The sequence below is a fragment of the Schistocerca nitens genome, chromosome 3 (genome assembly GCF_023898315.1).
Source record: "Schistocerca nitens isolate TAMUIC-IGC-003100 chromosome 3, iqSchNite1.1, whole genome shotgun sequence".
Classification (NCBI taxonomy): Eukaryota; Metazoa; Arthropoda; class Insecta; order Orthoptera; family Acrididae; genus Schistocerca; species Schistocerca nitens.
Genome location: NC_064616.1, coordinates 224,066,539 through 224,080,993, shown reverse-complemented (window position 1 = coordinate 224,080,993; position 14,455 = coordinate 224,066,539). Strand labels below are relative to the sequence as shown.

Sequence of the window (14,455 nt, the reverse complement as noted above, 5' to 3'; positions counted from 1 at the left end):
AATATTACCTGAGGTAATTCCAGATAGAATTCTAACTCAGGTGCTGAAGGACGGCAAGGCAATCAGCGAGGCCCTTGTTAAAGGACGCCTCTGGCAGTCGCCTGAGATGATTTACGAGACTAAGGAAGACAAATATGGATGGCAGGATGGAAAATTTGATCTCGCTCCTGCTAAATACGAACCAAATATACTAACCAGATCACTATCTCTCAGTTCGCACTATTTTTATAAAAGAAAGAGGTAACAAACAAGGAATTAAATCGATCTAATCGGCATTCTAGTATTTGTTCGAACATCTTACACATCTTGGGATACGTAAATTTTAAATAAATTCTGTTCACTGGACTCAGTTTCTACGTTTATCCTGTTGTGACTATTATGCAATTCGAAGCAAAGAAGCAATACCGGTACGCCAGTTTTATATAGAGAGAATTTCAAACTGCATTATTAAATGGTCTATAAGACTCTCTTTACGAATGCATCATTCAGCTTGGTGAGAGAGCACAGTCCTCCGGACCAGCATGCAGGTATTGCAATCAAGTTCTCGCTTGATACAAACTAAGCTGTGCTGTGAAATGTCCACTGGAAGAAATCAAGGCGTAAGTTACACTGGCAATGCACCAGGCAGCAGGTAGTGCGGTACTGCGCTAAAATATTTTGCTGGGAGTCACAAACTTCTACCAGCATTATACACTGAGGCGCCAAAGAAACTGGTACAGGCATGCGTATTCAAATACAGAGATTTGTAAACAGGTGGAATACGACGCTGCGGTCGACAACGCCTATATAAGACAACAAGCGTCTGGCACAATTGTTAGATCGGTTACCACTGCTACAATGGCAGGTTATCAAGATTTAAGTGAGTTTGAACGTGGTGTTACAGTCGGCGCACGAGCGGTGGGACACAGCATCTCCGAGGTAGCGATGAAGTGGGGACTTTCCCGTGCGACCGTTTCGTGAGTGTGCCGTGAATATCAGGAATCTGGTAAAACATCAAATCTCCAACATCGCTGCGGCCGGAGAAAGATCCTACAAGAATGGGACCGTCGACGACTAAAGAGTGCTTGTACACGAAATTACATGAACATTGTCACGTATAGTTAAGTTGCATCACAATGGACAACCGATGTGGTTTCCAGGCACTGTGTCTTCGTCCTCAATTTTCTAGGATGTAGACTTTTAAGCACCCTGCTTGGAACATCAGATACCTAACACACCATCTTAACTGTAATACATTACCATACCTGCCTGAGATCCCGGCTGAACTGCACAACACAAAGATTTCTTTCAAACACTTTTCTGTTAATGCTATACACTGATGGAACTAGTAGCATTGCAGTTTGTGAAACACCACTATACTGTTTTTAAGAAAATTCTGTGGCACTTTTTGCTGCCTTCACAATATCAGTTTTCTAACAACGCCGATTTTAAATTACATACAAGATAAAAGCTGTACCGAAGGGCTGTTTTTGTCTTTGACATTCCGTATTCATTTGTTCTGTTGAAATAACTCTGTATGCAGATTTTATCTTACACATTTCAAGGGACCTTTACGAACCTCCCACGAAACACTACTGATTCATAAAACACGATTCGGAAAGCGCTGGCATGCAGTGCGAGATCAGAGCACGCAGATCGCTCAGCCATTTATGACCAGCCCGCATCTCGTGGTCGTGCGGTAGCGTTCTCGCTTCCCACGCCCGGGTTCCCGGGTTCGATTCCCGGCGGGGTCAGGGATTTTCTCTGCCTCGTGATGGCTGGGTGTTGTGTGATGTCCTTAGGTTAGTTAGGTTTAAGTAGTTCTAAGTTCTAGGGGACTGATGACCATAGATGTTAAGTCCCATAGTGCTCAGAGCCATTTGAGCCATTTATGACCACGTGTACGAAATCCGCCTTTAATTTAGATGTAGCTATCATGTATTAGAGAACTTATGATTTTTACTTGTTTTTCTTTTTGAAATCAGTGACACGGCCACTCATGTGAAGGAGAGCAGACAATTTGCGCGCACCAATGTTTATTTACTGTTTAACGTCCTATATGCATCGAGGTCATTACAAACAAAGCGTTTCTCCACGGCTTACGCATCGCTTGGAGATGGAAAACGGCAGGGGTTTTGGTATGTAATCATTCGGTATGTGCCATGTATGTGCAAAGAGGCGGTTTTGTAATTTCAGTTGTTCCAGGTCACCGGGAACAACGAATTAACGAATTTGTGTTTTTGCTGCTCGGTTAGTTACGTGGCACTGTACAAGAAAAGTCTTTGTACAGTTTTATAAAGTTAAGTCCACAAACGATTAGGAGTTCTATGTTTAATATCCAGTAGCAACGAAAGCCCGATGAAAGATTATAACAGTTGATTCCGGGATACAAAACTTAATATAAATTATCCTGGATCGTTCATTTGGTACTGTGAACAACGTGATCGTCGAAGTTCAAGATTTTGCTCACAATGACTAACTATATCGCTAATACTGTACCGCACCTATGTCCTATCGGCACTCTAAGCTGGATGTCTCTAGTATCACGGAACAGATCCAAATCAGGTCCTCCATTTCCTACCGCTCCAGGCACAACGGAGGCTTTTATTTGCGAATCATAAGAAGCTAGCCATACTGAATGAAATAATTTCGCAAAGAATACCTCTTACACAGCGTGAGCTTGTAGACCCATGCACAATTAAATCTATCACACAGGAGCAAATTGTATGCTTGAATAACTGAATAAACTTTCAAAACGGGTTCCTTGGTAGATTTTTCTTTTAATTGAGAGAAACTGATTGCAGGTTCAGTGTGGGATAAATTTTTAATCCGCCTCGAAGATTGAGTTCAACTTTGGTGTATCTCAGACTGAGCACTATATTTTTACGCTGAATTTTACAAGAAAAGTGATCCTAAAAGTTTCTAGGCTCCTGAAAGTAACAAGGCGTGCTAGACTGATTAATACTGTTGAAATTCGCCGAAAGTAAAAAACATTCGATACAGATTTACTATCTGAGACTGATGGACACTTTTACGGTACAATGAACTGCACGTTTGAAAACCTACGAGAGCTAGCAAAATATGCCTGAGGCCTTTTCTTATGCCTTTCAGGTAAATTCGTCCTTATAGGCCAAAATCCCTCCAGGTGTAAGCGTATTTGTTCGGTGTGACGTTCTTACTCATATCGAGGAAAATATTTATGAAGAGCACAGTTGGATAACAGACATTTGCATCACAGAAAAGCGTTCGCCACATATCTTTCGCACAATTTTGGGAATCTCACGTAGTTTCAATGTGACACTCATTCATGCCACGAGTCTATGTAATTTGACCTTTAGATAGTATTAGAATCTGCCCGACAGCTTCAGTTAGATGCAGCAAGCATAAGAAAAATAAACAAGGATCGATAAAGCAATCTCTGTCTTCCACAACAACTTCTGCATATACCTAACGATAAATCAGGATGCAAAAAATTAGTAACAGAACAATATAGACGCCAATATTTACCTCGATTTTACTGAATAGCCATTTCTTCAACTACCACACGCTATTTAAGAAAATGAGAATTGTATACTATAATTTTCATTGTTTTCTCTACGTATGGACAACTATGCAGTTTGCCTCAGGTTCATTATCATGTGAACAGAATCCATAGGTATACACAGTGTGTTCCTCGCGAGGTCAACTCCTGCAGTGCCATTTCCGGCTATTTACGCAAATAGAAAAGTACACCACGTAACCTGAAGTGGTCATTAGGGAGACAAACCCGAATGCCCGCAATCAATTGTTAAGGCAAAAATATATTCTATGTGGTAACTGTGAAACAAAATGTTATCACGTTGTATGCAAGTGGTACGTACATAATGACGTTTGCGACAAAATTCTCTGAAAGTAGATATTTAAATTTTGAGCCTACCGTGACTGTGTAAATGACTAGTATACTAGCCAAACGAGATCAGTAACCAGTCACAAATGAGATTACTAATATTGTAAGGTGCGCTTCGACGTTTCGTACTTAATACTGAGGGCTTCGTACATTTGTCTTCAAAAATGGTTCAAATGGCTCTGAGCACTATGGGACTCAACTGCTGTGGTCATTAGTCCCCTAGAACTTAGAACTACTTAAACCTAACTAACCTAAGGACATCACACACATCCATGGCCGAGGCAGGATTCGAACCTGCGACCGTAGCAGTCGCACGGTTCCTGACTGCGCGCCTAGAACCGCGAGACCACCGCGGCCGGCCATTTGTCTTCATTATTTGGATTGGTGTACACGTAGGTGACGTTACTGTGAAGTTTTGGCTGGCGAGTAAGGGTATCCAAAACATATCATTCAGATGGGCATCCAATTAGATGTAGAGCAAATGTACCAGAAGGCGAGTCGGCCGTTGTGGCCGAGCGGTTCTAGGCGCTTCAGTCTGGAACCACGCGACCGCTACGGTCGCAGGTTCGAATCCTGCCTCGGGCATGGATGTGTGTGCTGTCCTTAGGTTAGTTAGGTTTAAGTAGTTCTAAGTTCTAGCGGAATGATGACCTCAGATGTTAAGTCCCATAGTGGAGGATATTGGTGTTTAACGACCCGTCGACAACGAGGTCATTAGAGACGGAGCACAAGCTCGGATTAGGGAAGGATTGGGAAGGAAGTCGGCCGTGCCCTTTCAAAGGAACCATCCCGGAATTTGCCTGGAGTGATCTAGGGAAATCACGGAAAACCTAAATCAGGATGGTCGGACGCGGGATTGAACCGTCGTCCTCCCGAATGCGAGTCCAGTGTGCTAACCACTGCGCCACCTCGCTCGGTTAAGTCCCATAGTGCTCAGAGCCATTTGAACCATTTGAACCAGAAGGCGAGATATTAAACCTCGGATGGTATCGTACATATTGTTAAACTCATTTATTACTGTAAACTGATTTCACTTTGTTCTTATACTATCACTACTTTTTTTAGCATTTTCTATTTCTGAACTTATGAAGCACACAATCAGATCAAAAGTATTGGGACACACCTGTGTAATGTGGAATTGACCACTAGATGTCACGAGGCGCAGACCCGCTCTATAAAAGAAGGTAGGGTACTTTGTGTTGTCAATAGTGTAGTAACAGCAGTATGGCTCGGTCAGGTGGGCTCAGTGACTTAGTGCGTCGACTAGTCATTGGGTGTGACGTGAGTAGCAAAAACATCAGGGACACACCAACCCTTCTGAAGCTGCCCAAGTCTACTGTTGGTGATGTGGTTGTGAAGTGGAAAAGCGAAGGAAGTACCGCAGCCTAACCAAGACCAGGAAGCGATCAAATACTGATGAATGTGGACCGTTTTGCATTGCGGAGGGTGGTCGAAAAAAATCGCCTGAAAGCGGAGTAAGGAATCACTCGCGAGTTGCAACCTGGCACCCGCCTTACCGACAATTAATTTTATATGATCATTCCACTTCAAATCGTTCCGTACGCATACTCCCAGATATTTTACAGAAGTAACTGCTACCACTGTTTGTTCCGCTATCATATAATCATACAATAAAGGATCCTTCTTTCTATGTATTCGCAATACATTACATTTGTCTGTGTTAAGGGTCAGTTGTCACCCCCTGCACCAAGTGCCTACCCGTTGCAGATCTTCCTGCATTTCGCTGCAATTTTCTAATGCTGCAACTTCTCCGTATACTACAGCATAATCCGCTAAAAGCCGCATGGAACTTCCGACACTATCTACTAGGTCATTTATTTATATTTTGAAAAGCAATGGTCCCATAACACTCCCCTGTGGCACACCAGAGGTTACTTTAACGTCTGTAGACGTCTCTCCATTGATAACAACATGCTGTGTTCTGTTTGCTAAAAACTCTTCAATCCAGCCACACAGCTGGTCTGATATTCCGTAGGCTCTTACTTTGTTTATCAGGCGACAGTACGGAACTGTATATTTGTAATGCCAACTGTGAAGCACGGAGGAGGTGGTGTTTGGCATAGCGGTGATTTTCCGTGGTTAGGGGGTGGTTCCCTTACGGCGCTTAAGAAAACGCTAAATGCGACGCGTATGAACACATTTGACAGCAACTGTCTTCAAATCACATTAATCATGGAATGGAAACACACAGCAACAGAACGTACCAGCGTGACTTCAAACACTTTGTTACAGGAAATGTTCCTAATGTCCTCCGTTAGCGAGGATACATGCATCCACCCTCCGTCGCGTGGAATCCCTGATACGCTGATGCAGCCCTGGAGAATGGCGTATTGTATCACAGCCGTCCACAATACGAGCACGAAGAGTCTCTACATTTGGTACCGGGGTTGCGTAGACAAGAGCTTTCAAATGCCCCCATAAATGAAAGTCAAGAGGGTTGAGGTCAGGAGAGCGTGGAGGCCATGGAATTGGTCCGCCTCTACCAATCCATCGGTCACCGAATCTGTTGTTGAGAAGCGTAAGAACACTTCGACTGATATGTGCAGGAGCTCCATCGTGCATTAACCACATGTTGTGTCGTACTTGTAAAGGCACATGTTCTAGCAGCACAGGTAGAGTATCCCGTATGAAATCATGATAACGTGCTCCATTGAGCTTAGGTGGAAGAACATGGGGCCCAATCAAGACATCACCAACAATGTCTGTCCAAACGTTCACAGAAAATCTGTGTTGATGACGTGATTGCACAATTGCGTGCGGATTCTGGTCAGCCCACACATGTTGATTGTGAAAGTTTACAATTTGATCACGTTGGAATGAAGCCTCATCCGTAAAGAGAACATTTGCACTGAAATGAGGATTGACACATTGTTGGATGAACCATTCGCAGAAGTGTACCCGTGGAGGCCAATCAGCTGCTGGTAGTGCCTGCACATGCTGTACATGGTACGGAAACAACTGGTTCTCCCGTAGCATTCTCCATACAGTGACGTGGTCAACGTTACCTTGTACAGCAGCAACTTCTCTGACGCTGACATCAGGGTTATCGGCAACTGCACGAAGAATTGTCTCGTCCATTGCAGGTGTCCTAGTCGTTCTAGGTCTTCCCCAGTCGCGAGTCATAGGCTGGAATGTTCCGTGCTCCCTAAGACGCCGATCAATTGCTTCGAACGTCTTCCTGTCGGGACACCTTCGTTCTGGAAATCTGTCTCGATACAAACGTACCGCGCCACGGCTATTGCCCCGTGCTAATCCATACATCAAATGGGCATCTGCCAACTCCGCATTTGTAAACATTGCACTGGCTGCAAAACCACGTTCGTGATTAACACTAACCTGTTGATGCTACGTACTGATGTGCTTGATGCTAGTACTGTAGAGCAATGAGTCGCATGTCAACACAAGCACCGAAGTCAACATTACCTTCCTTCAATTGGGCCAACTGGCGGTGAATCGAGGAAGTACAGTACATACTGACGAAACTAAAATGAGCTCTAACATGGAAATTAAGCGTTTCCGGACACATGTCCACATAACATCTTTTCTTTATTTGCGTGTGAGGAATGTTTCCTGAAAGTTTGGCCGTACCTTTTTGTAACAACCTGTATAAATGACCTTGTGGATAACATCGGAAATTCACTGAGGCTTTTTGCGGATGATGCTGTAGTATATCGAGAGGTTGTAACAATGGAAAATTGTAGTGATATGCAAGAGGATCTGCAACGTATTGACGCATGGTGCAGGGAATGGCAATTGAATCTCAATGTAGACAAGTGTAATGTGCTACATAGAAAGAAAGATCCTTTATCATTTAGCTACAATATAGCAGGTCAGCAACTGGAAGCAGTTAATTCCATAAATTATCTGGGAGTACGCATTAGGAGTGATTTAAAATGGAATGATCATATAAAGTTGATCGTTGGTAAAGCAGATGCCAGATTGAGATTCATTGGAAGAATCCTAAGGAAATGAAATCCGAAAACAAAGGCAGTAGGTTACAGTACACTTGTTCGCCCACTGCTTGAATACTGCTCAGCAGTGTGGGATCCGTACCAGATAGAGTTGAAAGAAGAGATAGAGAAGATACAACGGAGAGCAGCGTGCTTCGTTACAGTATCATTTAGTAGTCACGCAAGCGTTACGGAGATGATAGATAAACTCCAGTGGACGACTCTGCAAGAGAGACGCTCATTAGCTCGGTATGGGCTGTTGTTGAAGTTTAGAGAACATACCTTCACCGAGGAGTCAAGCAGTATATTGCTCGCTCCTACGTATATCTCGCGAAGAGACCACGGGGATGAAATCAGAGATATTAGAGCCCACACAGAGGCATACCGACAATCTTTCTTTCCGCGAACTATACGAGACTGGAATAGAAGGGAGAACCGATAGAGGTACTCAAAGTACCCTCCGCCACACACCGTCAGGTGGCTTGCGGAGTATGGATGTAGATGTAGATTGTATGCGCCCAATGGAACAACGCCTACTGTTGGACGCAGAACAACATACGGTTTGATAGTCAATGATCGTCTTTGCCAGAGCTACCACCATTCATGCGTTTTCTGTAGAAGCTCTGACACACCTTCCATGGCTCGGCTCATACGTCAGAAGTTTTTCTCTGCATATTATCAGTCACGCGGCCAGTGCTCCGAGACTTTTTTTTTTCTATGGCGTCTGGATGAGATTAGTTTACACAACTATAGCTGACAATATAGAGTAGCACTCGTCAACATTTGTTGCTTTTGAAAGAATTCGACACAAAACCGACGGTTCGAAAGAGTTGTTCAATCACTGGTGCGATGGAAGCTGGAGTATCAGGTATTAACGTCCAGTTGACAACGAGTCATTAGAGACGGAACAACGTTCCAAATTCAACACGGGTGTAGAAAGAAATCGTCCACGCGATTTCAAAGAAAGCATCGCGTTATTCGCACTTTGCAATGCGAGGAAACCAAATCTGAATCGTGGCTCGGTGATGCGAACGCACGTCCTCCAGGCCGATGCCTTAACCGCTAAGCCCTCTCGCTCTGTAACCATTGTTACATCCGTGTAACTTATGCCGTTAGTTTTGAGGCAGCCTCTTTGAAGATCTGTCGCAGGCCATCCACAAAGTTATTTTGACAATAAGCATGCGATTCACTTTGGACTTACATATGTCGGTTCAGACTGCTGCTTCAAATTTCTTTTCTCATTGAATGATGCGCCAATTACAGTGTGTTGCTACAGGAAAAAATTGCTTCAGTTCTGTTAATACACATATAAAACAAAACAGATTCGACGCGTACACTTTTTCCTAAGAGAACTAAATGATGTTCGGGTGGATAAAGAAGCACTTCGTAACTACTTGAGGAGCAATTTGACCAGACCGCCTCCTTTTTCTTTTTTATATTTTCCCCGGAGAGAAGAATAGGACCGAAAGTAAAAGGTTATCTTTAGTGCTCCATATCAGATTTTCTAATGGTACACGAATAAATCCATCTCTTCCGATCCGAAGCACAAAACATTATACTGCTGCCCTCATCTCCAGCGACACAATTCAATCGACCAGGTTTCATTTACCTGTAACCTACCTCAATCTGTCATAATCAACACAGTACAGTACTCTTCAGAGCTGCTGTAACTCCATACGAGCAGATCTGAGGACAGAAAGGAAAAAGGAGGGCTAGGAATGATCGTCCATTCGGCGATGAGGTCGTTAGAGATAGAGCAACTGAATGTATAGGTTGCTTGACAAAATATGATGCCCTGTGCTAGATCTATCGTTCTTGCGAGAATGTCATAGGGTCCTGATAACCAGTGTACTCCCCCCACCCCCTTTTCCTACACCACAGATTTCCAATGCATGTTGCGTGTTCTTTCTCATAGCATTTTGCCACAAACCGACCTCCAGGTTGAAAGCTGGAGTCACTACAACACACTTATCACAATACCGCAGGCGCTACTTGTGTTTCTGCCACAAACGCTACGTGCTTTGTACGTTCCTATCGACACAACCCATTCCAATTAGCGACCGCGTGCTCCCACGTAGAATATAAAGAGCTCGAAATGCTGTTTCATTTTCTCGTCTCTGGCGCGTAAGTAAATTTTTGAAGTTCCGTCTGCCATTTATCTTACCCAAGGCGCACTGTTGCCATGTGTTCGATACTTCTCGCTAGCACAACTGATAATGCGACCGATAAGTCGAACACGATAAACACTGCCCTCCGGGAAAGGATCTCCGTTTCCTTGAACTTACAATGGTCATGTCGCATTTCAGCTATACTAAAATGTCGACCTACGTTACTCAATACAACAACTAGGTAGCACGGGAAAACCAGCACGAGGGGGATTAAGTGATTAAAAAGCGATGCATCGGTTTATAGGCTCACTTTAGCCATATCCACAACCATGCATCGTTCAATCGATATATGCAATCAGGGTTAGACACATTCTGAACATTTATGGGCAGGTTTATGAGTACGTTTTTACTAATGCCTGACACAATCTAACTAAAACGCTCGTTAAAGTGTATTGCTCCGTACATTAGACGCAATCAACTAATGTAGACGATTTTTGCGCTTCTGTAGTATATTTTTTAACGAGGCCCTATGTTTACTAGTACATCTACAAAGTGCTAATGAGAAACAATTATTACAGTGGTAAGTTGCTATCTCAATACAGTACTTCCTCCTCGGTGTCATCTTTTGTTTACTCCGCAATTCACGCTAGGCAAATACAAGATTAGTGTTCCTTAGTTTAGTGAAGCACAAGTGGCTTCTAGATCTAAGCTAAGAGTTGGACGATGACTAAGTGTAGGGGGGCGTCATCTTCATGCCTGGGAACAACAGAAACGGACACTACAATCTGTGGTCCAGAAGAATTGCTTTGTTTACGGAACCGCATAAACGACAACGGTTGAGCTTTGGACGGACTGATAAGTAATTAGGAACGAACTGCAGGACAGGATGCAACGCTGGAGAAACAAAAGTACACAACTCAAAGCGAAGGTACTCAATGAACTTCGCGAAGACAAATATTTACAAATTACTATTTCGTTCCTCGAAATTTTTGTAGTTTATAATCTAAAGCGTATGAAATAAAAGCAATAATTATTCCTTTCCTTGGCGGAAGGAAGGCAAGCTCACGAAATATCAGTAGCAAAACAATTCCAGCAATACTTACATTTTGCTTGGCACATTAGCATATATTTAAAAGTTTCGATGTGATCGTCATCGCAGAAGAGAGTTATTATTGTCATTATGCGCTCATGAAACGCCCCACCTGGGTCATTAGCCCCTGCACTGTTTTTTGCAATTTTTTGAGATTAATATGTTTTAAGAAAGACAAGTCCATATCCATATATACTGTTCTACATGCATATACTAAACAAAGATAGAGAAAACGTAGTCTTTGTTAAAATCTCTCTAAGTAAAGGGAAGTGAATAAAGTCGAAGTAGTAAAACAAATGTTTGAGTAGACTCTTACTGAGTGATCTTGTCAGAGAGAAAGAATGAAACAGCCACTTTCAGATTTTGCAATATCCTGCATATTTGTCTATGGAGGAGTTAGCACAGCATAGCAAACCATAAAACCTTATCCACACCCATGTCATTGTAATTAAGGGCACGTCATTATCTACGCAAATCGCTGCCCGATTCACCCAATACAAAACACAATCAAACTATGGCACACGGGAATTGGGTTGCCAAAAGCACCAAACTGGTTGCGTATTCCACGGGAGGAAGTCATAATTTGTTTTTAGCCGTATTAAAGCACTTTATTGTGAATGAAGAGATTTTTGGCACAGCAGAGTCGCTGACTTAACCTGCCTCAGTTTGTTGTTTTGTAACTTGAATCATTTATTCTCTCGCTGACACTCGGCTTATCTCCTCAGTAAGTAATAACGCTTAAGAGAACAGCACGTGTAAATGCGAAATTTGTTGAAGGACTTCGTAGTGGGAGCCTCCTTATCGAGACAGGTTCTAACGCAGGGTAGTGACATCTTGAGAGATGTCGGCTCGGCTACTAGCAGTGTAGCCAGCTGCGTCCTTGGTAGTTTGCGCTAAAACCAGCAAGTGGCGAAAGGCCGCATTCGGGCGCCAGCTGATCGCCGCAGACAACCGGTTTGCCTTCGCTAGCGGTCCTGCAGGGGGGAGGTCGCCGCTGGCGCCGCGGCTCGCTAATTCCACGTCCTCCGCTATAGCGTCTGCGCACGCAAAGGCTGCTGACCGCGCCGGAAATACGAGTGGCGACAGCGCTGAAAGTATGCAGGCGCGGCGTGGTACGGAGTATAATACATGGAGTAGGGACTGACCGTGGAGATACCGAATGCCAGGTCCTCTTGTCATCCCAGCGGTGTACTGCGCGGCTGCGCCAGCTGGTGCGACGCGTCTTTAGCGGCCACGTGCCATTTTCGTGGTCGTTCGGCTGTAGCCGGCAGCGAACATAGCGCGGGCAGCTCACCACCGCGGGACAGACTGGCGCGCCGCCGACGCCGCTCGGGGCGACATCTCTCGAGCCGCGCGGCAAGCAGGCCGACTGACGTCCGCAGCGGCAGCGAGTCAGCTGGGCGTCTCTAATGGCGCGGATAACGACGCCCAGATATGACGCCGCCGCTGGCGCACAGCAGCGGAGCTGGTGGCGACACCTCGCGGCCGCACGTGTCGAGCGCTCTGTCGCGCCTGCACGTCACTAATCGCCAGAAATAGTCTCTTTCCCCAAAAACTCGAAACGTAAAGCTTTGATACAATTTCGCACCGTTGCAAAGTACAGAAACAGGTATGCGATCAAATGAAAGACTTACAAGTACAAAGAACTCAGTAGCGTGAGTCCTGAGTTTCTCCCGGCGTATTTGATAATCAAAATATCCACGGGTGTACTGCCGGTCTACAGTGTCCAACGGGCACAATATTTCGGCGATCATACATGTCGCCATCATCAGGTCTACGGTGGCGCAACTTTTCAAATTTCTTCATGCTGCGGTACATCTCCTCCCCGTAAAGGTGTATGATGTGATTCTTGAGTTTCTCCCGGCGTATTTGATAATCAAAATATCCACGGATGTACTGCCGGTCTACAGTGTCCAACGGGCACAATATTTCGGCGATCATACATATCGCCATCATCAGGCGATCGCCGAAATATTGTGCCCGTTGGACAGTGTAGACTGGCAGTACACCCGTGGATATTTTGAAATTCAGTAGCGTGTTCGTATCTGAAAGACGCAACCATAAGAAAATGCAGTGTCTGGCATACATAAAGATCTGTGGCAGGACCGTTATTGTTCACAATTTACGAGGGTCACTCAAAAACAAATGCACACTATTTTCTTTTAAATCCATCTTTTATTCTACATGTTTGAAAGTTTTATAGTGTGTAGATACATCCTTTAGGAACAATATTTTCATTTCTCCACATAATTTCCATCCCTCTTAACTGCCTTACGCCATCTTGGAACCAGCGCCTGTATACCTGCACGGTAAAATTCTGGGCCAACCTGTCGGAGCCACTGTTTGGCAGCGTGCACAAGGGAGTCATCATCTTCAAACTTTGTTCCACGAAGAGAGTTTTTCAGTTTCCCAATGAGATGATAGTCACATGGAGCCAGGTCAGGAGTGTAAGGCGGGTGTTTCAGTGTTGTCCATCCAAGTTTTGTGATAGTTTACATGGTTTTTTGAGTGACATGTGGCCGTGCATTGTTGTGCAACAGCAAAACATCCTGTTTCTGCCGATGTGGTCGAACACGACTCAGTCGAGCTTGAAGTTTCTTCAGTGTCGTCACATATTCATCAGAATTTATGGTGGTTCCACTTGGCATGATGTCCACAAGCAAGAGTCCTTCGGAATCGAAAAACACCGTAGCCATAACTTTTTCAGCAGAAGGTGTGGTTTTGAATTTTTTTTCTTGGGTGAATTTGCATGATGCCACTCCATTGATTGCCTCTTCGTCTATGGTGAAAAATGATGGAGTCATGTTTCATCACCTGTCACAATTCTTCCAAGAAATTCATCTCCTCCATTCTCGTAATGTTCCAAAAGTTCGCTGCATACCGTTTTTCTTGTTTCTTTGTGAGCCACTGTTAACATTCTGGGAACCCACCTGGCACGAACCTTTTTTAACGCCAACACTTTCAGTATTCTGCAAACACTTCCTTCCCCTATCCCAACGTAGCGTGACAATTCGATCACTGTGATGCGTCTGTCTGCAGTCACCAATTCGTTAACTGTCTGCACATTGTCTGGAGTGTGTGCAGTACGAGGCCTGCTACTGCAAGGACAATCCTCAATATTGCCGTGCCAGCTTTAATCACGTGACCTGCTTGCCCACCGACTAACTGTACTGCGATCGACAGCAGCATCTCCATACACCTTTTTCAACCTCTTGTGGATGTTTCCCACTGTCTCGCTTTCACAGCACAGGAATTCTATGACAGCACGTTGCTTCTGACGAACATTAAGAGTAACAGCCATCTTGAAGACATGCTGTGACGGCGCTACTCACGGGAACAGGTTGAAATAAGGTTGAAAACAAGCGGGAAGGATGTATCTACACACTGCAAAACTTTCACACACGCAGAATGAAACTGTATT

The 14,455-nt window shown here is 44.3% G+C and overlaps 1 protein-coding gene across 4 annotated transcripts in view; it reads right to left on the bottom strand.

The window, feature by feature from the left end:
- The window catches only part of LOC126248185 (transcription factor CP2), a 916,521-nt gene that overhangs the window by 430,415 nt on the left and 471,651 nt on the right, over positions 1-14,455 (bottom strand). The window contains exon 1 of one of the 4 annotated variants that reach the window (XM_049948964.1): positions 12,180-12,346. The exons of the other annotated variants lie outside the window; for them this stretch is intronic. Within the exon in view, the coding sequence (XP_049804921.1) occupies positions 12,180-12,213 (34 nt within the window). The 5' untranslated portion in view covers positions 12,214-12,346. Of the gene's footprint in view, positions 1-12,179; positions 12,347-14,455 lie in introns of those variants that run through there. 4 annotated transcript variants of the gene reach the window in all.